General features: G+C 38.9%; 2 protein-coding genes across 10 annotated transcripts in view; one reads left to right on the forward strand and one right to left on the reverse strand.

The window, feature by feature from the left end:
• The window catches only part of LOC105477274 (ring finger and CHY zinc finger domain containing 1), a 38,791-nt gene extending 38,327 nt beyond the window's left edge, over positions 1 to 464 (reverse strand). For 2 of the 3 annotated variants that reach the window (XM_011733722.2, XM_011733721.2), the window contains exon 1: positions 328 to 464. In XM_011733722.2, coding sequence (XP_011732024.1) covers positions 328 to 417 — 90 coding nt within the window. In that variant the 5' untranslated portion in view covers positions 418 to 464. The remainder of the gene's footprint in view (positions 1 to 327) is intronic. The other variant, XM_011733723.2, reaches the window with a different exon arrangement.
• LOC105477275 (THAP domain containing 6) lies at positions 1 to 27,746 on the forward strand. Of its 7 annotated transcripts, none has more exons than XR_011621236.1 (6): positions 513 to 652; positions 1,565 to 1,664; positions 2,902 to 3,109; positions 7,081 to 7,206; positions 13,078 to 13,727; positions 27,349 to 27,746. XR_011621236.1 is itself a non-coding variant. In XM_011733727.3 (5 exons), the coding sequence occupies exons 2-5, from the start codon at positions 1,585 to 1,587 to the stop codon at positions 13,330 to 13,332; spliced, it is 669 nt and encodes a 222-aa protein (XP_011732029.1). In that variant the 5' UTR covers positions 1 to 139; positions 1,565 to 1,584; the 3' UTR covers positions 13,333 to 18,423. The 7 variants fall into 7 exon arrangements, 4 of the variants coding, with proteins under 4 accessions (XP_011732029.1, XP_011732026.1, XP_011732031.1 ...); XR_011621235.1 differs by lacking the exon at positions 27,349 to 27,746 and adding an exon at positions 24,985 to 25,040; XR_984590.3 differs by lacking the exon at positions 27,349 to 27,746 and adding an exon at positions 22,442 to 24,561.
• Positions 27,747 to 27,815: the final 69 nt, after the last annotated feature.

Genomic DNA, 27,815 nt, shown 5'->3' on the forward strand with positions numbered 1-27,815 from the left:
GGAAAACCCAGTACAGGCCCGGGGCTGCCTCAGTCTACTTTAGCAGCAAAAGACGAATAAGCCCACTGGCAAAGAGACCACTGTGCAAGCCTAATCACTTCCCAAGAAAGAAGGGTTTTGCTTTCAACGTACGAAGCAGGTAGGAAAGGTGGGGCTTCATCGCCTTGCCAAAAACGTTCTCCTCAAGAGGAACCCAATTCCAGGTGAAAAAGGTATCCTGAAAAGCAGGTTAACCTCAAACTTAAATCCAAGCCTAACCGGCTGCCCAGCCCGCCCCAGCCCAGCCCGGAGGAAGCTTGTCGGGGAAGAGCCCATAGAAGGCGTCACCTTCAGGAGACATCCTCTGTCATAGTGCTCGCAACCCCGCTGCCCTCGCTCTTGACCGCTGGCGCCATCTTCCCGCGCCGTCGCCGCCATCTCCTCCACCGCCCCTCACATTCCACCGATCCTTCCCCCAGGATAAAAACCACGCCCAGAGAAGCTGCGCCTCTCTAGCACACCCCCTCCCAGCCCCAGCAGCCACCAGCGCCAATATGGCTCCTAAGCACGTGACACGGGGCAGACGGATTTCCGGTTCCCGGGGCCACGAGGCGGAAGCGAAGGCAGACGCAGTGTCCGTCGTTGACGTTAGTCGTAGTCTTCGCTGCTAACGGTAATAACTCTTAGGTTGCCTGTTTTTCCCCCCATCGCTACCCGCCCAAATCTCAGGGCGTGGTTCGGCGCGAGGTGGGCGGCAGCGGCGCGGAGACGCCGGTTGGCGCCTGAGGAAAAGACGCTCACTAGGTGCATCGTTACCTGTGACGGGCGGCCCCTCCCTCTCTCCCTCCGGTGGCGGGGAGCCTGGAGAAAGGGGCGGAGTTCGGCCCGGGCCTTGGGCTCATCGGGTCCCGCGCGCCGCTCCTGGATGCCAGGGCACTCGCTAGCACCTGGAAGTGCTTCTTGCTTCCTCCTTTTCCCGTTTACTTGCTGTTCATTCAAAGTATGTACTGACATTCACTATTGCCAGTCACCAGCTAAACCGTAAGGACAAAAAGTAAGAAAAAATAGACACACTCCACCATGACCTCATGGAACTAAGACTGGTGGAGGAGGAAGACATTAATAAGAGCGATCACTGCAATAAATGTAAGATTACAACTTGAAGAAGTGCTAGAAAGAAGTGTGTGTCCTGTGAGAGCTAATATTAGAGCAGCTCTGACAATCTGGGTGTCAGTCATGGAAGGTTTCTCTGGCGAAGCAATGCAAGCTGAGAGCTGAAAGATGGGTAGGAGTTAGTGTGCAAAAGGCTTTGTGGCACAGAGAACATGGTACCTGTCAGAAGGTGGAAGGGAAATGTACAAGCCAACAAAATTGAAATCAGACTCGGGGTACATAGCTAAATATGTTTCTCCTTATTAAAGAGTCAAGACCCTGGAAAATGTTATAAGCAAAGCTGCAGGTGTTAGAAGAAGATACTTGTCTTTAGCTTTCTAACCTGATTTCATGTTTCCTAAAACACCGGGAAAGGGAATCTATTCCCCTTCAGCTTTCCAGTTACTGACTCAATATTCTAATTTTCTTTCAGCTCTGTTATGAGTTGCTAAAATGGTGAAATGCTGCTCCGCCATTGGATGTGCTTCTCGCTGCTTGCCAAATTCGAAGTTAAAAGGACTGACATTTCACGTGTAAGATTGTGCTGTAGTTAAGCCAAATACTTTGGCCATGTTATAAAAAGCAAAAGACAGTTCTGCTTGTCTTCAATTTTGAACTTTAGTTCCCGAGTCCTTTTTAAATAACCTGTTTTTAAAATTTGAAGTGACAATGTGATACCTTTACATGTTTATAATTTAGTTTAAAAGTTTTAAGATACTTTAAGATACGAGAGACTGGTTTACAAAAAATACCATAAGACTGACTTTTGCTAATATTATTACTTTGTATTTTATCATATCACCAAAGAAAGTCAATGTTGTTTACATATAGTTTACAATCTGAATGCAGGGGCTTTGCTCAAATATATTGCCGTTTCTATTTAGAAATAGATCAAGCATAGGTTATACAGAAAAAATATAAATTACAAGTTCAGACCAAGGGATCTTTAGCTGTGTTGCAAATAAATCAAGATGATTTTAGTTTCATATTTTAGCCATTCTCCTGAGAGCCGTGAAAGAGTAAGTGAAAGAGTAGTAAGATTTAATAATTGTTCACTTGTTAAAGTTTTATTTTGCTGCTTTTGTGCCAGGCACTGTGCTATGTGTTAGAGAAAGATCTCCTAGCTATTTGGTTAGATATAAAGAAATCAAAAAATGAGCATATATATATATCCTACCTTATTTCAGAAAAATTTGAACCAGCTTGAAAATGGAATCAGATATGGCTATTGGCCTTCATATCTCTCAAAATAGCTCTGATCTCCAGAACTCCACACTCTGCAGCTATTCTCTGCATTCATTCACTAAGTCTCTGTAGACCTGCTATGTATTAAATGCTGTACTAAGCAATTTTCTGATGCTGACAGAAGAATGGAATTACAAAGGGCCCTTTTTATCGAGGATAAATTGTGGATATCATTTCAGATAGGAAAAGGCCCAAGTGATAATTCTTTTATCATCTATAGATGAATAAATACTTTCAATTGTGGATCTTACTATAAGATGCTAAATATCCATTGAAATTTTTCGTCCTTATAATATGAGAAAAATTAAAATGAGGGCCATATATCTGCAGCATGATTGGCAGAAAATCTGAATATTAAAATGGAAAGTTACCAAAGCATGAATTATGGTTTCCTAAATACTGTAATTCTCAAGACTAATAACAAACTAGTTAACGAATCAATTTAGTCAGTTGTATAAGACAGCTTTAATTCAATTATGTAGCAATAGTATTTGATTTTAAAATATTTTTTTGATTTTTTTCTAGATTCCCCACAGATGAAAACATCAAAAGGAAATGGGTATTAGCAATGAAAAGACTTGATGTGAATGCAGCTGGCATTTGGGAGCCTAAAAAAGGAGATGTGTTGTGTTCGAGGCACTTTAAAAAGACAGATTTTGACAGAAGTGCTCCAAACATTAAACTGAAACCTGGAGTCATACCTTCTATCTTTGATTCTCCATATCACCTACAGGTTTGTTTATGAGATACTATTTACCATCATTGCTCACTTTTTTTTTTTTTTTTTTTGAGATAGAGTCTCACTCTGTCACCCAGGCTGGAGTGCAGTGGCATGATCTCAGCTCACTGCAATCTCTGCCTCCCAGGTTTAAGCAATTCTCTGCCTCAGCCTCCCGAGAAGCTGGAATTACAGGTGCCCGCCACCACACTTGGCTAATTTTTGTATTTTTAGTAGAGACGGGGTTTCACCCTCTTGGCCAGGCTGGTCTTCAACCCCTGACCTCGTGATCCACCCTCCTCGGCATCCCAAAGTGCTGGGATTACAGGCGTGAGCCACCACGCCTGGCCATTGCTCACTTTTTATGATACTATTCGCTGCTCTCGCTAACATTTTTATTGTTTGCTTATTCATTTGAAGTCCATTCTTGAAGTTTTAAATTTATAGACTGCATCTTCAACTTTTGTAATGTGTAGTAGGAGTGTTTTACCAGTAACCACTCATAAATATTTGTACATTACTAATGTTTGATGAAATGGACTGACTTTAGGAATTAGCATAACTCAAGATTTTTGTCTAAAAATTGAAGTTAACGTAAGAAGGTTGAATAAGTTTCCTTATTTTAAACAGGACTAAAATGAACATTATTGTAGCTGGCTTATATCCTTATTTCCTTGAACTAAATTCTGCAAATAAAATTGTTGGATCAAAGACTATATACACTCTTTAAAGATTTGCTTTTGATAAAGATCTTCCAAAGCCTCATAAGAAGGTTGAGCTGATGTTCCAAGTTGGCAGTCCTTAACACTGGGGTAGAAGTCAAGAGCAGAACTACTAATAGGACTAAAGTACTTGTAAGAGCCACATACATGGAAGCGTAAAGTCTAGGTAGGATCAAAAGGAAGAAAACCAAAAAAGAGATACGAGCACAGGAGAAGAAAAGGTCAGGAAAAGAAAGAACAGTCGAATAAGTAAATGCTAATTGAATTCTGTGTTTTTTTCTCAGTAATATTCCCATGGATTGGCTGCCTCACCCTCAGTAGCTCTCTTGACTTTATATACCTAAAAGTGAATTTCCAGAACCTATAGATATTGATTGATTGATTCCAATGTGGAAAATTCAGGGAGAGCCTCCATTGAAAGGGATCTCCTTCCTGGCAGTTAAAAACAAGAGAAGTAGCCAGAAGCATACCCGCTCCCATGCAGTCCTGGTCACTTGGCTGCAGTTGGTCATATTGTAGAACCTGAGTGATCAGGTAGAGAATGCCTCACTTTCTTCCGTACTAATAAATATACAGTATCTTGGGAAAGTTACTGTAGGGCTTTTGTTTTTTCCTACCACCAAGGTGTCATCTAGCTGTAATGTTAAGAGGACCTTAAGAAATACGGGCATAATAAATCAAGTAAACCGTAAGTTACTAACTTTTAAAAAACTATTGATTTTCTTATAACAAATAAATTTTTCACTTTAGAAAATAAGATTATAGAAGCAAAAATAAAATAATCACATAATCCGTAGATAATACTGTGAACACTTTTATCTGTATCTTTGTAATTATTTACAAATATGCTTTATATAAATTCATCTATATTTATATAGATAATCTTCTGGAAATAGAATTACACGGTATACCTTTTCCTTTATTTGCTTTATTGGGTTTTTTAACATAGTGTGTACTGTGTGCCAGGCGCTATTCCTAGTATTTTACATTAATCTATTAACTCAGTCCTTGAAAGAACCATGTCAGGTAAGTACTATTATTATTTTCATTTTATTACTTGAGAAAACTGAGGCCCAGAGAACTAGAATGCCTTCTCCAGGGTCACACCGCTATTAAATGGCAGAGGCTAGATTTGATCCCAGGCATTTTGGCTTCAGAGACTACTATTAACTACTACTCTCCATGACATTAAATATTTTCTTACAACCATAGCTTTCAAACTTTAGTCTACATAAGGATTATCCAGTGAGTTTGTTTAAAATACAGAATCCTACATCTTCCAGAGAATTAGATTCAGTAAGTTGGAGTGTACTTTCTAACATCCCAATCTGTTTGTGCTGCAGATCTATGGATCACATGTTTAAGAGAAACCTATATAGACCATCACTTTTTTAAACTAAACTTTATATTGAAGTAAAGCATATTTATGGAAGAGTGCTTATAAGTGTACAAATCAATGTGTTTTCACAAAGTGGGTATACTCATGTCACTCCCCTCAGACCAAGATATAAAACATTACAGGTACCCCAGAAGCCTCCCTCACATGCTTTCCCAGTCACTACACTTGACTTTATCACTGTCAGTTATATACATGGAGTCCTGTCTACAGTATGTACTCTGGATTTTTTAGCTCAACATTTTGTGTGATTCATCCACATTGTAGCATGAGATACTGGTCCGTTTATCTTCTTTGCTGTATAGTATTGTGATGTACAAATAAACTAATTTCTTCATTCTACTATTAATAAATGTTTGGGTGGTTTTTCACATTGGGGCTATTATAACTTGTGCAGCTCTGAACATTTTGGGGCACGTCTTTTGGTCCATTTATGTACACATCTCTATAGGGTATATATATGCTTCAATTAGAAGAGGAAATTACTAGGTCCTGGTGATGTGGATGTTCAGCTTGAATATATATTGCCATTGTTTTCCAAAGTGCTTTTGCAAATTTATAGTCCCACCATCAGCGTATAAGAATTCCTTTGGTTCCATATCGTTGACAGTGGTGTCAATTATATAGACCATATATTACTGCCCATATAATAGTTGATCCTACATATGAACAATAGTATATGTAATCAGTCTTCAGTATTGTGTATAGGCTGTCATCTTTCCTTATTTTAAACAGGACTAAAATGAACATTATTGTAGCGGGCTTATATCCTTATTTCCTTGAACTGAATTCTGCAAACAGAATTGTTGTTGGATCAAAGACTATATACACTTTTTAAAGATTTGCTTTTGATAAAGATCTTCCAAAGCCTCATTAGAAAGCTTGCACCAATTTGTCACCCTACTAGCTATGCATAAGAATGTCTACCTACCCTAATCCTTGGTATAAGTGGTATTTGTAAACTTTGCTAAAATTGATAGGCAAAATGGCATCTTATTGTTTTAATTTATCTGTGAACACTCGTGCATGTCTACATTTTTTCATGGGTTTATTGGATAAATGTACTGTTTTATGAATTGATTATTCAGGTCCTCTTCTACTATGTTTTCCTATGCTGTTTTGTAAAAACACTGGATATCGAGGATACAAATCATTTAACTGCCATCTACATTGCAGTTCCTTTTTTTTTTCCCCTTTCTCCCACTTTCCTTCCCAGTTACTTTTTATTGTTTGTCTTTAGTTCTAGTTATGGCATAGGTTTATTTTTTTTGAAATTCAAGCTTTTTTCAATGTAGTCAATTCTGTATTTTCTCTTGTGTTATATGACATTAGCCTTCCTCCCCTTAAGATTATATAAATAATCTCTATATTTTTTCTACCACCTATAGTTTTCTTTTTTACATAAAATTTCAGTACATGGAATTTCATTGTGGTTTATTATATATAAAGGATACAACTGCTTTTCTTAATTAGTTGATTTTTACGTGATTTGTGGCCTTATGTAGAATGCCACCTTTATCCTAAAGGCATCTATCTACTTGATCTGTTTCTAGGTTTTCCTGTCTAGTCCTAAAAAAGGAGCACACTATTTTAATTATTGTTACTGTGTATTATATTTTTAATAGCTTGTAGGGTGTATCCTCCTACACTCTTCCTTTTTAGGAAAATTTGTGTTTTCAGATGAACCTTAGAGTTGTTTTCAGGAAGTTCTTTTAAAATTATCTGAGTGGAATTTACTGACTTTTAAAAGCAATTTCCATGAAAAGAAATGTGGTATTAACTTCACTATACAAAGTTAAGAAGGAATAAAAATGTAACAAAGGACAAAAGTATCTCACTTGATGATTGTTATTAACTATTCTTAACAGGGGAAAAGAGAAAAACTTCATTGTAGAAAAAACTTCACCCTCAAAACCGTTCCAGCCACTAACTACAATCATCATCTTGTTGGTGCTGCCTCATGTATTAAAGAATTCCAATCCCAGTTCATTTTTGTAAGTAAATTACTTACTGAGCTCATGTTAATTCTTTTAAGATGAATATGTCCTCTCCATTAGAATCAAATTTTTCAGAATCCTAGCAAAATCTAGGGGTTAATATGTAATATCTACAAATAATATTGCTTCCTAGAATCATAATAATTTGTATATATGCAACATCAAAAGAGAGGTAGTTAATCCTTTGCTTACATACGTAGTTCATTGAAGAAAGCTTTTTGCAAGGATATTTCTACCAAGGAAATAATTATTCTCTCTAACTGCTGTAATTTCCATATGAAATATGTAATAAAAAATAGCTATTTCTCTAAGTTTTCTCAGTCATACACATACAGAGTATTCAAGCTTGCATTTATTTATTCATCTCATTGCTTATTCATGTTAGAGGCAGGCATGGAATCTAGATCTCTTTTACTATCTTGATTAACATGGCTTTATAATTATTTTTGTGGCTACATAGTATGTGTGTATATATATAGGATACATGAGATATATTTAGGTATACAATACATGATAATCACATTAGGGTAAATAGGGTATCCATCACATTAAGCATTTATCCTTTATGTTACAAAAAAATCCAATTATACTTTTAGTTATTTTTAAATATATGATAAATTATTGTTTTTATTTTTAAATATATGATAAATATATTGTTGGCTATCGTCACCCCGTTGTACTATCAAATACTAGATCTTATTCAGTCTGTCTAACTATATTTCTGTACCTATTAACCATCCCCACTTCCCCGCATCCCACTACCCTTCCCAACCTCTCATAACCATCATTTTACTCTCCTATCTCTGTGGGTTCAATTGTTTTGATTTTTAGATCCTGCAAATAAGTGAGAATATATAATGTTTGTCTTTCTGTGCCTGGCTTATTTCTATCCATGTTGTTGCAGATGTCTAAATCTCATTTTTTTAATGACTCAGTAGTACTCCATGGTGTTTAAGCACCACATTTCTTTATCCATTCATCTGTTGATGGACACTTAGGTTGCTTCCAAATATCGGCTATTGTGAACGGTCTGCAACAAACATGGGAGTGCAGATATCCCTTTGATATACTGGTTTCCTTTCTTTGTGGTATACACCCAGCAGTGGGATTGCTGGATCATACAGTAGCTCTATTTTAGTTTTTTGAGGAACTTCCAAACTGTTCTCCATAGTGGTTGTACTAATTTATCCCAACAGTGTACAGGGTTCCTTTTTCTCCACATCCTTGCCATCATTTGTTGTTGCCTGTTTTAGGTATAAAAGCCATTTTAACTGGCATGAGTTATTTTGTCATTGTAGATTTGATTTGTGTTTCTCTGATGATCAGTGATAATGAGTTCCTTTTCATATGCCTGTTAGCCATTCGTATGTCTTCTTTTGAAAAATGTGTATTCAGATGTTTTGCCCAGTGTTTAATCAAATTTTTAGATTTCTTTCCTGTTGAGTTTTTCGAGCCCATTATATATTCTGGTTATCAATCCCTTGCCAGATGGATAGTTTACAAACATTTTGTCCCATTCTGTGGGTTGTCCCTTCACTTTGTTGATTGTTTCCTTTGCTGTGCGGAAGCTTTTTAACTTGATGTGATCTCATTTGTCCGTTTTGCTGTGGTTGCCTGTGCTTGTGGGGTATTACTCAAGAAATATTTAGACCGGGTGTGGTGGCTCATGCCTGTAATCCCAGCACTTTGGGAGGCCAAGGTGAGTAGATTGCTTGAGCTCAGGAGTTCGAGACCAGCCTGGGAAACATGGTGAAACCCCATCTTTACTAAAAATACAAAAAAATTAGCTGGAGGTGGTGGCATATGCCTATAGTCCTAGCTGCTCAGGAGGCTGAGTGGCAGGATCACTTGAGCCCGGGAGATCAAGGCTGCAGTGAGCTTGATCGCACCCACTGTACTCCAGCCTGGGCAACAAAGTGAGAACCTGTCTCAAAAAAAAAAAAGAAATCTTAGCCCAGACTAATGTCCTGGAGAGTTTCCCCCAATGTTTTCTTGTAGTTGTTTCATAGTTTGAGGTCTTAGATTTAATTCTTTAATCCATTTTGATTTGATTTTTGTATATTGTAAGAAGTAGGGGTCTAGTTTAGTGTTTCTGCATGTGGATATCCAGTTTTTCCAGCACCATTTATTGAAGAGACTGTCTTTTCCCCAGTTTATGTTCTTGGCACCTTTGTTGAAAGTGAGTTCAGTGTAGGTGTGTGGATTTGTTTCTGAGTTCTCTTTTCTGTTCCATTGGTCTGCGTGTCTGTGTTTAGGTTTATGGCATCTTTAACTTATCACAGGCTATGTTAAAGTATTATTTCCCTTATATACAAAAATCTTATATACTTTCATTTTTCCTTTCTCAATCTTTGTGCTATTGCTGTCAAGCATTTCACTTTTACATATGCTATAGACTCCACACCATATTGTTATTTTTGTTTAAACAGTAAATTATTCTTTAAAGATATTTGGATAATAAGAAAAAATCTGATATTATCCATGTAGGTGCCATTTCCAGAGCTTTTCATTCCTTTGTGTCTGTCCATATTTCCACCTGTTATCATTTTGCCTGCAGGATTTATTTTAACATTTCCTATAGGGTAACTATGCTGGTGATGAATTCTTTTAATGTTTCTATTTCTTAAAAAGTTTAAGCTTCACTTTTGAAAGATATTTTTACTATGTAATCAAATTCTAGGTTAACAGTTTTGGGGGCTGGGGCAGTTGTTTTTGGTACTTTTGAAGATGTTGCCCTACTGTATTCTTACATGCACCATTTCTTTTTTTTTTCCCCCAATTAATTTTATCTATCTGTACTGTAGTACTCATCACTGTATATTATTTTACTATTATCTTCTTTTTTTATTATTATTATTATACTTTAAGTTCTAGGGTACATGTGCATAACGTGCAGGTTTGTTACATATGTATACTTGTGCCATGTTGGTGTGCTGCACCCATCAACTCGTCAGCACCCGTCAACTCGTCATTTACATCAGGTATAACTCCCAGTGCAATCCCTCTCCCCTTCCCCCTCCCCATGATAGGCCCCGGTGTGTGATGTTCCCCTTCCCAAGTCCAAGTGATCTCATTGTTCAGTTCCCACCTATGAGTGAGAACATGTGGTGTTTGGTTTTCTGTTCTTGCGATTGTTTGCTGAGAATGATGGTTTCCAGCTGCATCCATGTCCCTACAAAGGACACAAACTCATCCTTTTTTATGGCTGCATAGTATTCCATGGTGTATATGACATGCACCATTTCTAATGAAAAATTTAATTAGGCCGGGTGCGGTAGCTCAGTCCTGTAATCCCAGCACTTTGGGAGGCCAAGACAGGTGGATCACGAGGTCAGGAGATCAAGACCATCCTGGCTAACACAGTGAAACCCCCTCTCTACTAAAAAATACAAAAAACTAGCCGGGCGAGGTGGTGGGCGCCTGTAGTCCCAGCTACTCGGGAGGCTGAGGCAGGAGAATGGCGTGAACCCGGGAGGCGGAGCTTGCAGTGAGCTGAGATCCGGCCACTGCACTCCAGCCTGGGTGACAGAGCGAGACTCCATCTCAAAAAAAAAAAAAGAAAAAGAAAAATTTAATTAATATCATACTCACCTTTTTTCTCTGTACCTAATACTTTTTTTCTTTGCTTTTAAGAATTTGTCTGGTTTTTAAAATTTTTTATTTATTTTTGGAGACAGGATTTTACTCTGTCACCCAGGCTAGAGTGCAGTGGCACACTCACGACTCACTGCAACCTCAACCTCCCAGGCTCAAGCAATCCTCCCACCTCAGCCTCCTGAGTAGCTGGGACTTACAGGTGTGTGCCACCATGCCGGACTAATTTTTATTTGTTTTTGTAGAGACCAGATTTCCCCATGTTGCCTAGGCTGGTCTCAAACTCCTAAGCTCAGGCAGTCCCCCTGCCTCAGCCTCCCAAAGTGCTAGGCCAGGCATGAGCCACTGCTGGACAAGAATTTTTGGTTTTTCTACTGCTTTTGCCTAATCTGATGGTGATATGCCTTGGTTTCATTTTCTTCATATTTCTTGTGATTAAGTTTGTTGAGCTTTTTCATTTATCAGTTTATAGTTTTTATCAAACTTGGAAAAATTTGGGCCATGATTTCTTCAAATATTTCTTTCTATCCCAATTTGTCCTCTTCTTCAGGAATTCTAATTACATGTATATTGGGCTGTCTGAAATTGTGCAACAGGTTGCTGATGCTTTATTTTTTTTCTATCTCCATTTCTCTCTGTAGTCCATACTGGATAGTTCCTGTTGCTATAACTTTCTATTCACGAAATCTTTTATTCTGAAATGTTAAATTTCAAAAAATACACTGCCATTCTCTCCAGTGTATTTTTTTACCTCACATATCACAGTTACCTGTAGATATTCTATTAGAGTCTTTTTAATATATTTTATGTACTTAACTTTTTGAATAGATGGAGTACAATTTTAACAACTTTCTTAATTATATTGTCTGCTAATTCTAACATTTGTATCAGTTCCAGCTTGGTTTCCGTTGATTGATTTATCTCTTATTATGACTAATGTTTTCCTGCTTATTTGCATGCCTGGTAAATTTTGCATGCCATGAATTTTGAGTTTTAATTTGCCAGATGCTAGATATTTTTGTATCATGTTTTCTTGAGCATTATTCTGGGGTACAGTTAGTTAGAAACTGTTCGACCCTTTCAGATTTTACTTTGTTTGACAAGACCATTTTGTATACTTAATGTCCATGAACCATGACATTTTCGAGTCCGGCTAGCGGGAATAATGGCTATGCCCCATGAGCATAGGGCATTCCTAATCTCTGGTTGTTCTTTCCTCAGCCTTGAGTAGTTTCCTCACGTTCATGTGCTGATCTTACTCCATGGAATACTCAAGGTGGAGCCTCTGAAGATCGCAGGTTTTTTCTGTGCAGCTCTCATCTGTCTAGTACTTTGTCCTGTGAACTGTAGCCACCTTGGTTTCCCTGGATGTTTTGCACTGCCTCCTCAACTCAGTCTGCTAAGCTCTGCCTGGGTTTCCCTTCCTTGCCCTGAGGCCTAGAAACTCTCATGCAGTTAGCTGGAGCAGGCTTAGGTCTTACCTCTTTGTTTCCCATCTGTCCACAATACTGCTGTCCTTGCCAAATATCCATTATCTTAAAAGCTATTTTTTTCTGTCTTTTAGCCTTGTGTTGGTTCTTTGAGGTAGGGGTCAATCCAGTGTCTATTACTTCATCTTGGCTGGAAATAAAAGTCTTCTCTGCTAATTTTAATATTAAATAACAACTTTTCAAGATTATTTTATAGTACCTTTATAAGCTATGTCAGTGTTATTTTCCCTATATTCAAATGAAAAAGGAATAAAAGCATACCCAACAAATTTAAGCATAACCATAGTAAACACCGAGAGGAGTTGTCTCTTAAAAATTCCAAAACCAGAGTCCTGTCTAAATCCCTAACACCCAGCCTGAGAACCTGTTGCAGTACTGCTTTCCTGTCATATCTTATCAAATGCAATAGCCATCCAATAAGTAACCCAGCTAAAAATTTAAATTTGTTTGATAGGTAAAAATTAAACTTAGCAGCACCACATTGAAGGAACAGAAGCTGTAAAGTCCATTGCAAGTGTCATGCTATTCATAGAGATAAGTGCTTCCCGTCCATAATATTCTGCAGTCCTTGTGTATGCCTGGCCTTAGTAAAAGAAGGGAGGCCTTTAGCACCCTAAATGTTGCTTCTACCCCCATCTTCTTCCTGTGTTCCTTAACCTCTAAATATCACCAACTTAAAGATGTTCTCTAAGCATTGTAAATGAAGAAACAGCTCAGACCTAGTTATAAGCTTTTATCCAACTACATGTCTGTCTGATTAATAACTTGGTGTTTATATTTTTAGGAACATAGCTACAGTGTAATGGATAGTCCAAAGAAACTTAAACATAAATTAGATCATGTGATCGGCGAGCTAGAGGATACGAAGGAAAGTCTACGGAATGTTTTAGACCGAGAAAAACGTTTTCAAAAATCATTGAGGAAGACAATCAGGGAATTAAAGGATGAATGTCTGATCAGCCAAGAAACAGCAAATAGACTGGACGCTTTCTGTTGGGAGTGTTGTCAGGAGAGCATAGAACAGGACTATATTGCATGAAATAATTTCATGTTGTGTTCTACCTAAAATTGTCGTTGGTACAAATTTTTATAAAATCTCATTTATCATCACTAAATGATATCCATCATTTAAAGTGCTGCTTTGGATTCTCTGGAGCATTATGCATTATAGTTGTTATCCAAAGACTTTTTTGAAAATATGCAGAAATTTGTGGTAATTATGTATTTGTGTGACTTGTGACAATTATGTTTTATAGACCTACACTAGTGCCAGGTCACTACTGTAAGATGTTAAAATCTCAAAAAAATTTCACAGAGCTAAAGAAATGATGTCAAATTAGTCACATTAAGCTATAGTAGAAGGAATTGGACACTTCTCCAGCAACATCAGATTTTTGGCTTCAAAGGAGTACCTTTACTTACATGTGCTTTATGGTAAGTACATTGAATTTTACTTTAAATGCATTTTACTACAAAGCACAATTCATTAATAATACATATCCATCTTGGATTCAATCCAAGGTGCTTTAGCTATCAGTAATACCAAAGGATCTTTTTACAAGGCTTCCTGTGGTATTGACTCTGAGAATAACACATGGTGAAGATCTGTTGGCTTTTAAAATTGTTCAGAGCCAATTTAAGAAGGCCCCTCGTGAAGTCTCAGTTTTCAGTACAGTACATCATTCCTCCTCACTAGGAGCACTTTGATGTAAACCAGAATAGCTTTAAAAGACGAAAAGGGTCATATATCTGATTTTTAAATGGTTAGTTGCTCTGACAGGTCTGAACACTTTGCTTCATGACTATTTCATCATAAAGGTATATCTTCAAAATCTGAATGCCAGTACTAGCTCTATACTTTTAATACTGCTTTGTATTTTATATATAAAGTAGTATTGCTGACATTTTTTGAAAATACAAAATATAAAAGAAACCATTAAAAATTAATAATTGTGGCTCTTCCAGTTGAAATAGGAATTGGAGAGAAGGGATTAGAATATTTTAATTAGGGAAGTAGATTATTGTCCAAGGGCTTTTATTTAGAGAAATGAGTAATTAAAATAGCAGCTTTAGAATAGCTTCTTACTGAATATGCAAAGGAATAATTCCTTGTTATTTCCTAATTGATCCAAGTCTCATAAATTTAGCTTTTGTCATAATTCCTTACCCAAAACAACTGAAATTAAGAGTCATAAATACTGTGGGTTAGAATAAAAAGCATTTGCCAAACCAACACTCTACTTAGAAGCATGTGTACATACATGAACCTCATTCAGAAGTCCATGCTGTAGCAGTTAGAATTTGAGTATCAGCCGTTTCACTGTAGTAACAAAAATTGAATTGCATTTTGTGCTCATTTGTTTATTGTAATTTTATTTTTGTTACATTAATATTAGTTAAGATATGGTCACTTGAATTTTTTGTATTTAAGAATTTTCTGTTTTAATGCATGTTACACTTTTATGTAGGATTCCACACCTTCCCTCTAAACGGGATTTAACCCACATCTGCAAGATCAGCGTTATGCTAAGAGGAAATCACTGAGGCCATATCTTTTTACAACCTGAAAAAAAACTAGTAAAAAGGTAGTTTAAAAAGGCCAAGTGGTGGCTCATACCTGTAATCCTAGCACTTTGGGAGGCCAAGGCAGACAGATCACTTGAGGTCAGGAGTTCAAAACCAGCCTGGCCAACATGGTGAAACCCCATCTCTACTAAAAATACAAAAAAAAATTAGCCAGGTGTGGTGGCACACTCCTGTAATCCCAGCTACTTGGGAGAACCGAGGCAGGAGAATTGCTTGAACCCGGGAGGCAGAGGTTGCAGTGAGCCAAGATCACGCCATTGGACACTCCAGCCTAAGCAACAGAGAGAGACTCTGTCTCAAAAAAAAAAAAAAAAAAAAAAAAAACTCTTTCATTAATTACCCATTATTTATTTTAGTTACCTAATTTTGAGTTCATAAATGAACACCCTAATGGAAAGTTTGGATATGATCTTAGGTTTTATGGAGATGTTTTCAATAGAGATTATTTTTCCCTCACCCTATTTGTGAGTATATAAATTAAAGTAAGTCAGTGGACAGTGGAGAAAAGTAAGAGGGTAGATCCAAACACAGTATGTCTAAATTCTAGCACTCTACTGGCTGCTTAGAATACACCAAACCTGGAAGACCTTTCCAAGAGTAAAATCCCAGTCTGCCACTATCAAAATTGCCACAGTCGCTTTTACTACTTGCGTTCATAGTAGACTCAGCACTTCTTTTTCATTGGACCTAGTATAACTGAGAAATAAATAACTGTGTGCAAAATATTGGTATCGTTAAGGACCCAGAGCTGCCCATTTTCTCTTTATTCTAATAGGAAAATAATTACTGATAGAAATCTGAGATTTAAAATAGGGTCCTCCCTGCTGCTGCAAACAATTGCCTAAGCACAGTATGTATCTTAGTCCTCTGTTCCCAGAGATTCCAACCTAGCCCAGGAAAGAACTGTGCTGTATAAAGCAAAACCCAAGTCATCCCCCTCCAGAAGTTTCTCTGGCAGCCAAGGCTGACCCTAAGGGTTCCACTTTGCTTTAAAAGCTAGGAGTGGCCTCTAGAGCCAGGAACACATTAATACAACAGTTCAACCTCAGCACCAAGTCAGGTCTGAAGCTCTTGATATGTGGAATTTTTCTGTATATCAAGTTCAAATTTCTGGAAATAGACTTTGGTTGCTAATGATAATTAATTTATACCATAGTCTGTAATTTGAGAAAAGGTGAAATGTATTAAATATATATTTAGTTTTAATAAAAAGATAAAATTATTACAGAAATAATTGATAGAAAATCTATTATTTATTTGAAAAATAAAACATTTTCTCCAGTAATGTGTTATGTGGTTTTATACATTGAGTTATTCAATAAAATGGGCAGAGAAAAATGGAGAGTACATACATAGAGGTTTTGCTCTAATTTCTCCTCCACAATAACTCTAATATGGGGTCTGCAAGCTTACATGACCCACATAGCAGGCCAGCTTTCAGTACAACATGGACCTACCATAGAACCCTTTTCTGTTTTGGCCCTCACTCAAAACTGTCAGATTTGATGTCATCTAGTATATAGAGGAGAGCAGCATTCCTAGGTGTGAAATTTAGAACCCAAAGAGGCCCATCAGGCATTGTGCTTTCTTCTTCATAGTGGAACATACAAGTCGTAATAACTTGTCTCTTACGTTAGGGGAGATGTCTTAGCATGCCCTAGATCACTGGATACTTCTCCCTCAAAATTTTACTGATGTTTTAGGCCCCTGAATTTCCTAAGTTTTATCTCACCCTCTGGAGCACATGTGCCTTATCAAGGCCTCCAATTAACTAGTCCTCCCATTGGATTAACATAATCCATCAGTAGAGTGAACTAAGTGATTTTCCATAAAATGTCTGTCTGGTCTAGACTTCTTTCAATTATAACAGAAGCAAGATCATTAACGTATAAGCCTTGGGGATAAGACCATATATGTATACTGTCATTTTTTCCATGTGAATGTGGGCTGTTCCTGATCCTTTTCTCTAATAGGGATGGAAACCATGCACCCAATGGTTGTATAGCATCTACCCATAGACATGTTAATCTGCTCTGACAAAGATGCCACATCTGGCACAGCAGCTGTAATCAGGGCTACTAGTTGGTTGAATTTTCCTTAGTCCAACTGTCATCTTGCAGGATCTGTCTAAATTTTGCAGGGGCCAGAATAGTGAATTGAATGAAGAGAGATGGTGGAGGCCACCATTCATGTCTATCTTATATGTCTGTAAAGGTAGCACCTTAGTGAGCCCCACAGAAAACTCTGAAACTGGGGTAGTACACAAAAATGAGTTAACATAGGCATGAGAATGCTATCCTTGGAAAGGCCTGCAAGGTTGCAAGGTTAGTTCTTGAGTGGCATCTGGAAATTTGGATTTGGGGAGGGCTCCCACCATCCCCTACCTGCTAAGAGTAGTTCACTGTGCCAGACTGTTTGTACAGACAATGTGGTTTATGTGGAACACCTACTTTCCTTTTGGGTGTCTGGATTTGAGAATCTGTTAGGTAAAAGGGACCTGTGTGACCAGCCCCAAATAAAACTTTGAACATTGAATCTTTAATGAGCTTCCCTGGTAGACAACATGTGTATTGTCACAGTTCAGTGCTATAAGACTTAAATGTGTCCTGTGTGATTACACTGAGGAAGGACTCAGAAGCTACACCTGGTTTCCTCTAGACTTTTTACCATGTGCCTTTTCCCTTAGCTGATTGTGCTGCTGCTTTGTATCCTTTTGCTATAATCATTACCTTATGTACAACTATATGCCGAATTCTGTGAGTCCTTCTAGTGAATCATGAAACTTGTGCGTGCTCTTGGGGACCTCAACACAGATGTCCTTCCAAACTTGTCCTGAGTTAGGGCAAAGAAGCTATATTAGTCCGTTTTCACGCTGCTGATAAAGACATACCCAAGACTGGACAATTTACAAAAGAAAGAAGTTTAATGGACTTATAGTTCCACATGGCTGGGGAGGCCTCAGAATCATGGCAGAAGGCAAGGAGAAGCAAGTCACATCTTACATGGATGGTGGCAGGCAAAAAGAGCTTCTGCAGAGAAACTCCCAATTTTTTTTTTTTTTTTCAAACCATCAGATCTCATGAGACCCATTCACTATCACCAGAATGGCATGCAAAAGACCCGCCTCCATGATTCAGTCATCCCCCACTGGATCCCTCCCACAACACATGGGAATTATGGGAGCTACAAGATGAGATTTGGATGGGGACACTCTGTAATCTAATGCTCTCAGTAATGAAGAATTAGTGATATGTCAACCAACTTCAGAGTAAAACTGCTCTAGCACGTCCCTCTAGTTATGAAAAGATGCATTTCCCAAAGATCTGTTGTATGTCGGAGACTTACTATGGTATTAACCATAGTTAACATAATAATATATGTTAACTTACTGTGGTGCTTACTTTAGTACTAAGTACTAAGGTACTTTTGTACCTTTTGCGTTAGATTCAGTGTAAACTGGGTAAAGATGGAAAATCAGACATGAGCTGGTATAATACCAGGCAGTCTACAAAACTATCGAGACATCTAAAACAGTACCTTTCTGTACATTGCAATCTATCTGGGTACCTACATCATACCTGACAAATTTCTCTGTCCTAGCTCCACTTCTATTGATTGTATACCCTTAACATCCCTCAGATACAGCCCCTTTCCCACTCAATCTCTAGGACCATTTCCTTGGTTTAAGCTGTTATTTCTTAACTTAATTGCTGCAAGAAACTCTTTGGTCTCCCAGTCTCCAGTCTATCTCCAGAGGAGTTTTTCTAAAATGCATATATCAATAATTACATTAATCACAAGTGATCTAAAAATCCCAATTAAAAGGCAGGGATTGTGAGACTGGATTAAAAAGCAAAGCCCAGGCTGGGCACAGTGGTTCACACCTGTAATCCCAGCACTTTGGGAGGCCGAGGTAGATGGATCACCTGAGGTCAGGAGTTCAAGACCAGCCTCACCAACATGGAGAAACACCGTCTCTACTAAAAATACAAAATTAGCCAGGTGTGGTGGTGCATGCCTGTAATCCCAGCTACTTGGGAGGCTGAGACAGGAGAATCGCTTGAACCTGGGAGGCAGAGGTTGTGGTGAGCCGAGATCATGCCATTGCACTCCAGCCTGGGCAATAAGAGCAAAACTCCATCTAAAAAAAAAAAAAGAGAAGTCCAATCATTTGCTGGATACAGACAGTTACTTTATTTTTTAATTTATTTTATTTAGTTAGTTATTTAGACAGGGTCTCGCCCTGTCCCCCAAACTGGAGTGCAGTGGCATGATCACGTCTCACTACAACCTCCACCTCCTGGGCTCAAGCGATCCTCCCACTTCAGCCTGCCGAGTATCTGGGACTACAGGTGCACACCACCATGCCTAGCTAATTTTTGTATTTTTTGTAAAGACAAGGTTTCACCATGTTGCTCAGGCTGGTCTTGAACTCCTGGGCTCAAGCAATCTGCCCACCTCGGCTTCCCAAAGTGCTGGGATTACAGGTGTGAGCCACTGCGCCTGGCCGCAGCTAGTTTACAAAGAATCCAGTAGGTTAAAGGATAGAAAAAGATACCCCTTTGATAACACTAATCAAAAGAAAGTTGGGGTAATAATAGACAAAATAGATTTCAGAGTAAAGTATATAAACAGGGAAAATGAGGGTTGTTTCATAATGATGAAAGGGTCAATTAAGAGGATATACAGTCCTAGTATTTATGCACCTAATTAGAAAGCTTAAAATTCATATGCAAAAACTTGCAGAACTGCAAGAAGAAATAGATAAATTTATACAACAGTTGTCAAAAAATATATATATGAGTATGGTCAGAGCTGAAAATAGTCCTGGAGGGAGAGGACCATGGTCTCAGAAATCTAGGGGGGCACCAAAACTAATAAGGACTGTGAAAGAATAGTGCCTCCTGCAAAGATGTCCGGGTCCTAACCCCTAGAACCTGTGAATATCACTAATATGGTTTGGCTCAGTGTCCCCACCCAAATCTCATATTGAATCGTACTCCCATAATTCCCATGTGTTGTGGGAGAGACCTGGTGGGAGAAAACTGAACCATGGGAGCGGTTTCCCCCATACTGTTCTTATGGTGGTGAATAAGTCTCAAAGGCGGTGATGGTTTGATAAAGGGAAACCCGTTTCGATTGGCTCTCATTCTCTCTCTTTGCTTGCCACCATCCACTTAAGATGTGACTTTCTCCTCCTTGCATTCTGCCATGATTGTGAGGCCTCCCCTGCCACGTGGAACTGCGAGTCCAATTAAACCACTTTCTTTGGTAAATTGCCCAGTCTCAGGTATGTCTTTATCAGCAATGTGAAAATGGACTAATGCAATCATGTTTCTTACATGGTGAAAGAGAGTTTGCAGATTTGATTAAATTAAGGATCTAAAATATGGAGAGATTATCCTGGATTCTCCACGTGACTCCTTACAAGAGACAGGCAGGAGAATCAGAGCCCAAGGAGATGTGACTATGGAAGCAAAGGTTGTGGTAGGTGACTATGGAAGCAAAGGTTGTGGTAATGAGCAGCCATGAGCTAAGGAATGTGAGCAGGCTCTAGAAGCTGGAAAAGGGAAGGAGATGAATTCTCCCAGAGAGCATCCAGAGGGAATGCAGCCCTGCTGTCCCATTTTAGATTTTGGACCTCCAGAACAACTGTAAGATAATTTGTGTTGTGTTTTACTCCACTAAGTTTGTGGTAATCTCTTACAATGGCAATAGGGAACTAATACTAGGCTAAGACAGGGTCAGAGAACCAAGCCAAGAAGTGGGAGCAACTGCAAAGTTAGTCAAATGTAACAAGAGGCAAAGAGAGAATCTAAAGGAAAGATTGGTTCTGGCTTGTTATGATGAGCCAGATAGGGCATGGCACATGAGTAGACAGCCCCAGTTTGGGAGACAGCATTAAAAAATATCCTGAAACGCTCAAAAGTTTCATATTCCTCTAGCAAGGGACTCTGGACTGCATATACAGTGCCCCAAAACAGGAAATTATGTACATGACCCAGATTGTAAGATTCAAGATTCTCAAAAACAGATAAAGGTGAGCTGAACTAGGAAGCCCTGTGTTTCACAGCCTCAGTATTGTTAAAAAAAAAAAAAAAAAAAAAAAAAAAGGAACATAAGAATGTCATTGGAGTGGGCCAGGGAAACCTGGCTTGTGCCTGAGAAGATAAATTCTACTTGTAGAGGGCCTGATTCTCTGGCCAAAAGAAAAAATATTCTATCCCTAAGAAGATGAGAGGTATAATTGGCTCTTCCACTGGACTAATGGGGAGAGAGAAGCCAAGTTTCTAAAACCTAAAGGCAAGCCTGGGTAGGGCCTGAGCCATTGATGCCACTTGTTGACTACTCTCTTCATAGGTCTCATGATTTTACTTTCACATTGCTGCCTCAACCTTCATTTAATATTTTAACAACTGTCACAGCTCCCTTTGGAGAACATGCTCAGGATAAACAACTGTCCGCCTGCTGCCACATCCCTCACCTTCCCGCTAGCTGTGCTTCTGATCATAGAATTGTGCCTGATGCAGAGCAGGAGCTGACAGAGATTGAAATGAAAGAACAAAATGTTAGATTAGGACCAGGAAACCCAGAGCAGAAGACCTACAATTTGTAATCTAAGAACCACATGAGGGTCCATGATGAGCCCTAGTCACAGCAGTTGAGGAAGAAATGCTGAGAACCGAGTGCATTCAACATTTCCACACATACTCTTCAGGAGCTAGGAACTGTATGCCAGGAAATACACTAGGCATTGGAGAAACAACATAGATTCACTTCCTGTCTTCAAGGAGATTACACACTAGTATGAAGTTCCAAAAACCATAATCCAAGGATACCAGGGAGCACAGCCTCATATCTCAAGACAATGGGTTCTTGAATTCAGCCTAATGCCTTTGTCTTCATTGTGCACTACTTTATTGGACAACACACATGGCTCAATAGATTTATACCACAGCATCTTGCAGTTTAAGTGTTTGGGTCTATCATTTGATATCGGTCTTCTCAGATACATAAAGAAGTTTACAGACTAACATATTTAATGTAATAACCCATCACATACACTGCTTTTGAAGCCCCATACACTAGTGTGAGGGAACAAACAGGAATAAGCTGAAGACATTCACAACCTACAGGGACGTACGAGTATATAACACAAATACAGATAAGTGGGCAATATAGCAGGGTCTGTGGCAATTAAAGGTACTGAAACTATGAAATTAATGGAGCTTCAAAAGTACAAAATAGAACATAAGTTTGTCAGTGCAGGCACTTTGAAAGTTCTGTCCCAGGACCTGGATTCTGTAGGCACCTTCCTGGGAGGTGAGAGTAGGAGACCAAACCAGCTGGGGAGAATCAAACAGACTTGGGTTCAAGTCCCCAGTCTCCCACTTCATTATATATGGGAAGTGGGTCAACTTGCTGAATTTGAGCACTTACAAAGTAAACAATAGCATCTTACCCATTATTGGTGAGAATTTAATTGTGTGTAAAATATAGACCATACAATGAGCCATCCATATATTGTTTTTCTTTCTTCTTTAAATCCCATCCCATCCCAGAAACACAGGAAAAAGAAACAAGAACAGGAAGAAGAACAAAAACCAAGAGGAGAGAAATGCATTTCTTAGGGAATGGCAAGTGGACAGGCAACAGTGGTCGGGTAGGCCATTTGTGCCTTAAATAATCTTCCCTCTCTTCTGGCAGCTCAGAGGCAGGCAAGGAACATTGTATCACTGAAAGGGAAAATTTTAATCACCTTCCTCTTCATCCTCTCACTCCAATACTGACAAGCCATTTAATCTATCTTAGATATGTTTCATTCATTCACCCATTCATTCAACTTTATAAAACATCTTGACAGTATTACTTAGAATGTGCACAGATCAGTGTACAAATTAAGGCACTTGGAGCAGAATGTAGGTCAACTACATCACAAAGCACACCATTTAGCTCAGTCAATTTTTTTTCTGAGCAAGACTTCCTTAGTAAATGAAATCATGTGTTGATTTATATTCTGGAACAAGAGCTTTTTCTCATTCTGAACCAGTCAGAACGAGTTCACAGGCTAGCTACAGTCTCAGAGTATCAAGTTACTTGCTAAACAGATAATCCTTGAACTCACCTGAGCTCCATGGTTTGTGGTTAGTTAACAGCAGAGGAGTTCCTGACAGATGTGTGTCCAATAATAAACTTCTCAAATCCTTGTGTACAGCTTGTGCAGTTGAAAGGTAATATCACATCTGAATTTGCAGATTTGCCCCCTTGTGCTCTGTAAAACAGAAGAATTTTATTAAATAAAGAGTGAAGTGTATGTGCTGTGCAGGATGCTAACCACAGATACTAGTGATTAGTACCTTGTGGAGACAAGCATTCAGCTACAGACTTGCCAGTAAAATGTACTCAACATAAAATTTCAATAAAAATGAAGGATACTGGTGCTTGTTAAACAGGCAGATTTTATAACAGTATAAAATGTTGCCAGGCTACACAGCTGAAATAAATTACCTTTGAAATCCTGAGGATGTAAAAAAATTTTTGGTTGTCACGCTTATTATAACACTTGTAGATGGGTCTTAAGAGTAGAGAATGTCTTGATTATTGAGATGTACAATTCAAGTTTCTATGGCCATCACCATTATCTGGACATATTTTGTTGAAAATCACATGGGAAAATGGTGTAACTAGAAACAAGTCGTGGCTATCCAAAGGATCAAACGTTTGTCACCAGGGCACCATAAAGACTGGTAAATTTTAGGAGGAAATGCAAATGTATTCTATATATTAAAACTAAAAACCACTTTAGTAAGTTATTTTTAAATGTACCTGAGAGCAAAGGGACTCTGTATGTGCCACATGAGGGCTACGTGAGGATTGTTCATGAAAGCATAAAGTGGAAGGCAACCCAAATATCCATCAAGCAGTAAATGGATAAATAAAACTGTGGCGTGCCCATGGAATGAAACAATAAGCACCAATTCAAAAAGACATCAATCCATATTATCGCCATGGGAAGACAAGACCTTAACGTGGATAAAAGCAGTATAAAGCGCAACTCAAAATAGTATCTCATTTATATAAAATGTTTTGAAACCCACCTACGAAATGATTTATAAGTGTACAGGGGGGTGTGTGTGTGTGTCTGTAAGTATATAGAAAAAGAAAGAAAAGATATATGCAAACTGTTAAAGGTGGTTACTTCTAGAGAGGGGGTTATATACTTCCTGGGAACAGAGAGAGAGAGTGCACAGGAAAGAAAGAGAGAAGAAGGGAGGGAGAAAAGGAGAACAAAAAAAGGAAGGAAGGGAGGAAAAGAAAGTTATAATAATAGCATTCTACCAATTTAAATCAAAACCAGCCAGGCACAGTGGCTCATGCCTGTAATCCTAGCACTTTGGGAGGCTGAGGCAGGCGGATCACTTGAGGTCAGGAGTTCAAGACCAGCCTGGCCAACGTGGCAAGACCTTGTCTCTACTAAAAATACAAACATTAGCTGGGCATGGTGGCAGGCACCTGTAATCCCAGCTACTCGGGAGGCTGAGGCAGGAGAATCGCTTGAGCCCAGAGGGGCGGAGGTTTCAGTGAGCCAAGATTGCACCACTGCACTCCAGCCTGGGCAACAGAAATAGAGCAAGACTCCGTCTCAAAAAAAAAAAAAAAAAAAAAAAAAAAAAAATCAAAACCATTTCATCTCTGAAAAGTGAGGCATTACTTGTTATCCTTACCTTCATCATCCCCCTGGGACATTGGCTAAAGTTGGATCTAAGTCTTGAATTACTAGTATTTCCTGTGACACCTACATATTTCAAAGAAATCTCCCAAACCCCTGCCAGCCCATCTATTTGAGATTTAAATAAACCACTGTCTGGGTAGGTGTGTTTTTAAGATTTTAATTAGCTTGCCTGTGACTGGTCACCAGCAGAACCCTACAAATGACCACCTACAAATGAGAACCTCAAACTTTCAGCTTTCCAGCCGACCCAATACCTCAGAAAACTGAAGAATATGACTTCAGAGTACTGATATCTGAGAAGTATTACACGCTCTCATAGAGCTGATCACAATTTTCATAAATCCTCATATTTCTGCCTATGTTTTGTTTCAGATATCCATGTTCAAGAGAAATGTTTGTTTAAGGCAAAAAATTATTTCTCAGTAATCATCATAGCTAACATAAGGTGCCAATCTCTATTCAAAGCACTTAAACTTTATTAACTCATTTAACTTCACAACAACCCAATAAGGTAGGTATTATTATTATTATTCTCATTTTACAGATGTGGAAATTAAACAGAGAAAAGCTAGGTAATTTGCCCAAGGTTTCACAGCTGGTATAATGATGTCTTCATATCATAATATGAAGTCATGTTGTTGTCGGTTCTGATCTACAATGCAAGACCCAGAGACTTTTGTTTTGTCTCGTCTTTTTTTATTTATTCTGGGAGACCCAGAGACTTTGCTTCACTCATTGTTGAATTGTTGCTGAACATTCACAGCGTCTTAAAGGCCAGACTTCAGTCACTCCATTTGGAAGCTCCAGTTGGGGCATTTAGAGGCTGAAGGATAAAATGTGAACTCATCTTGTGTCTGAAGCTGAGGAAAGCCCACAGTTACTCATTACCACAATCTGGATCTGTCTGATGCTACGGCCAAGCATAAACAGGGCAGATGCACACTCAGGATGAAGTCACCTTACCACATACACAGGCAAAACATGCAAATATCCACGGGTTTCACCAGCACAGGAGTCTGTCTAGTCTCCTGGTTTCTCTCAGCTCTCAGAAAGAATGCATGGAATGATGAAAGATTGGTCCTGATCTCTGCTAATGCTTTACTCAACCACTGGAACTGACACCATTTTTTACTCTATGTCTACATCTCTAGCCTATAATCAAATCAAAAGCATAAAAATTAATAGCTCTTCTTTCTACGTTTTAATAGTAGGCTTAAGAATGTTCATTCTCTATGTGATTTGCTACTATAGTATATTAGTAATATTTCAGAACAAGTTTTAGCAGACCACTTGTGGCATACTGTGTATGGCTTCAGGTACAGCTGGATCTAGGAGTTCAAATGATGTTATCAGAATCTGGAGTCTCTCCACTCTGCTCTATCAAGCAGCGTCTCCCTTCACAACTTCAAGTCCAGAGACAAAATGTGTGCCTCCTTTCCAGTCATTCATATAACAGCCCCAGGACTAGTTTGGACTGGGTCTGACTGAAATGGCTTGAATCAAATACTCAACCCTAAAAAAATATCTGTGGCTTAGGAATGCTATGCTATGATTGGCAGGCATAGATTACAGCCGAGTCCTGGAACCAAGAGAGAGTAGAGAAATGATGGTTTTCCAGAGGGAAATCAGGGTTAAGTCATTAGAAGAACTGGATATGTACTGGGCTGGGCAAGCCAAAATAATGGCAGTGGGGCAGAGAGAAGAGAGTGGGCTGGCTCTGTAGTGGTGGAGCATAGCGGCAGCGTGAAGATTTTTTGTTAGTAAATTGTTTCGTGTACATTTGTTTACCAGAACAAGGGGAACAGCATAGAAGTATTCTATCCTTGTTATGACCATGATAGACAATATAGGCACTATGGGACACCCCCAATAAATTACACTCTTAGAAGCTGACTCTTCTTAGCAGTGTCCCATCTACTCCCTCCCTGTGGACTATTGCTCTTCCCAAAAGCCATGAGGTAGGTCCATGTGCTTTTGACACTTCTCGGAGAGAATAAAACAAACATTTATATAGGGTGATTTCTTAAAAACTTTTTATAATGGAAAGTTCCAAACAAAAGTAGAGAGTATAATATACTGTAATGCATCCATCAACCAGCTTCAACAGTTATTAAACATGGACAGTCTTGTTTTATCCATATCCTCACTCTCTCCCGTCCTCTGATTATTTTGAAGCACATCCCAAACAACATATAATCTGTAGCTATTTCAGCATATATCTCTAAAAGATAAGGACTCTATTTTTTAATTTTTTTTGTTTCTTAGAGACAGAGTCTCACTCCGTCACCCAGGCTGGAGTGCAGTGGCGCAATCTCAGCTCACTACAACCTCCACCTCCCAGGTTCAAGTGATTCTCATGCTTCAGCCTCCTGATTAGCTGGGACTACAGGAGTGCACCACCATGCCCAGATAATTTTTGTATTTTTTGGTAGGGACAGGGTTTCACCATGTTGGCCAGGCTGGTCTTGAACTCCTGGCTTCAAGTGATAGCCCTCGCCACCTCAACCTCCCAAAGTGCTAGGATTACAGGTGTGAGTCACCATATCTGGCCTAGGACTCTATTTTTTTTAGACAAACATATATATCACTATTTCACCTAAAAACATTTAACAATAATCTCCCTCCAAACATTGTAATGGGTTGATATGTCTCTAAAGTCTCTTTTAATCTGTACCTTCCCACTCCATTATTTATTTTACCTTGAAAACAAAATTAACCAAGTGTTTTGTCCTACAGGACCTGGGTGAATTTTAAGGATGCTATCACAGAGCTCTCACTGCAATAGGACGACAGCCAGAATCTCAAGAGCACACCTAGTATAGAAATTAAAATCAAGAATTCTGGAGCCAAATTGCCTGGGTTCATAGCATGGCTCTGCCATTTGTTAGCCACAGGACAATCTCTCTGTGTCTCAGTTTTCTCATCTCTAAAGTGGGGATGACAATAGTAACTACCTCATTGGGTTGTTTTAAGAATTAAATAACTTGGCTGGGCGCGGTGGCTCACGCCTATAATCCCAGCACTTCAGGAGGCCGAGGCGTGCGGATCACAAGGCCAGAAGATTGAGTCCATCCTGGCTAACTTAGTGAAACCCCGTCTCTACTAAAAATACAAAAAATTAGCCAGGCATGGTGGCGGGCGCCTGTAGTCCCAGCTACTTGGGAGGCTGAGGCAGGAGAATGGCGTGAACCCGGGAGGTGGCG

Source organism: Macaca nemestrina, chromosome 3, assembly GCF_043159975.1.
Source record: "Macaca nemestrina isolate mMacNem1 chromosome 3, mMacNem.hap1, whole genome shotgun sequence".
Classification (NCBI taxonomy): Eukaryota; Metazoa; Chordata; class Mammalia; order Primates; family Cercopithecidae; genus Macaca; species Macaca nemestrina.

Coding starts and splice junctions, on each gene's coding strand:
- LOC105477275 (XM_011733727.3), top strand. CDS start 1,585: ATGGTGAAATGCTGCTCCGCCATTGGATGTGCTTCTCGCTGCTTGCCA. Junction 1,665..2,901: donor AAAGGACTGACATTTCACGT/GTAAGATTGTGC, acceptor ATTTTTTTCTAG/ATTCCCCACAGATGAAAACA. Junction 7,207..13,077: donor TCCAATCCCAGTTCATTTTT/GTAAGTAAATTA, acceptor TTATATTTTTAG/GAACATAGCTACAGTGTAAT.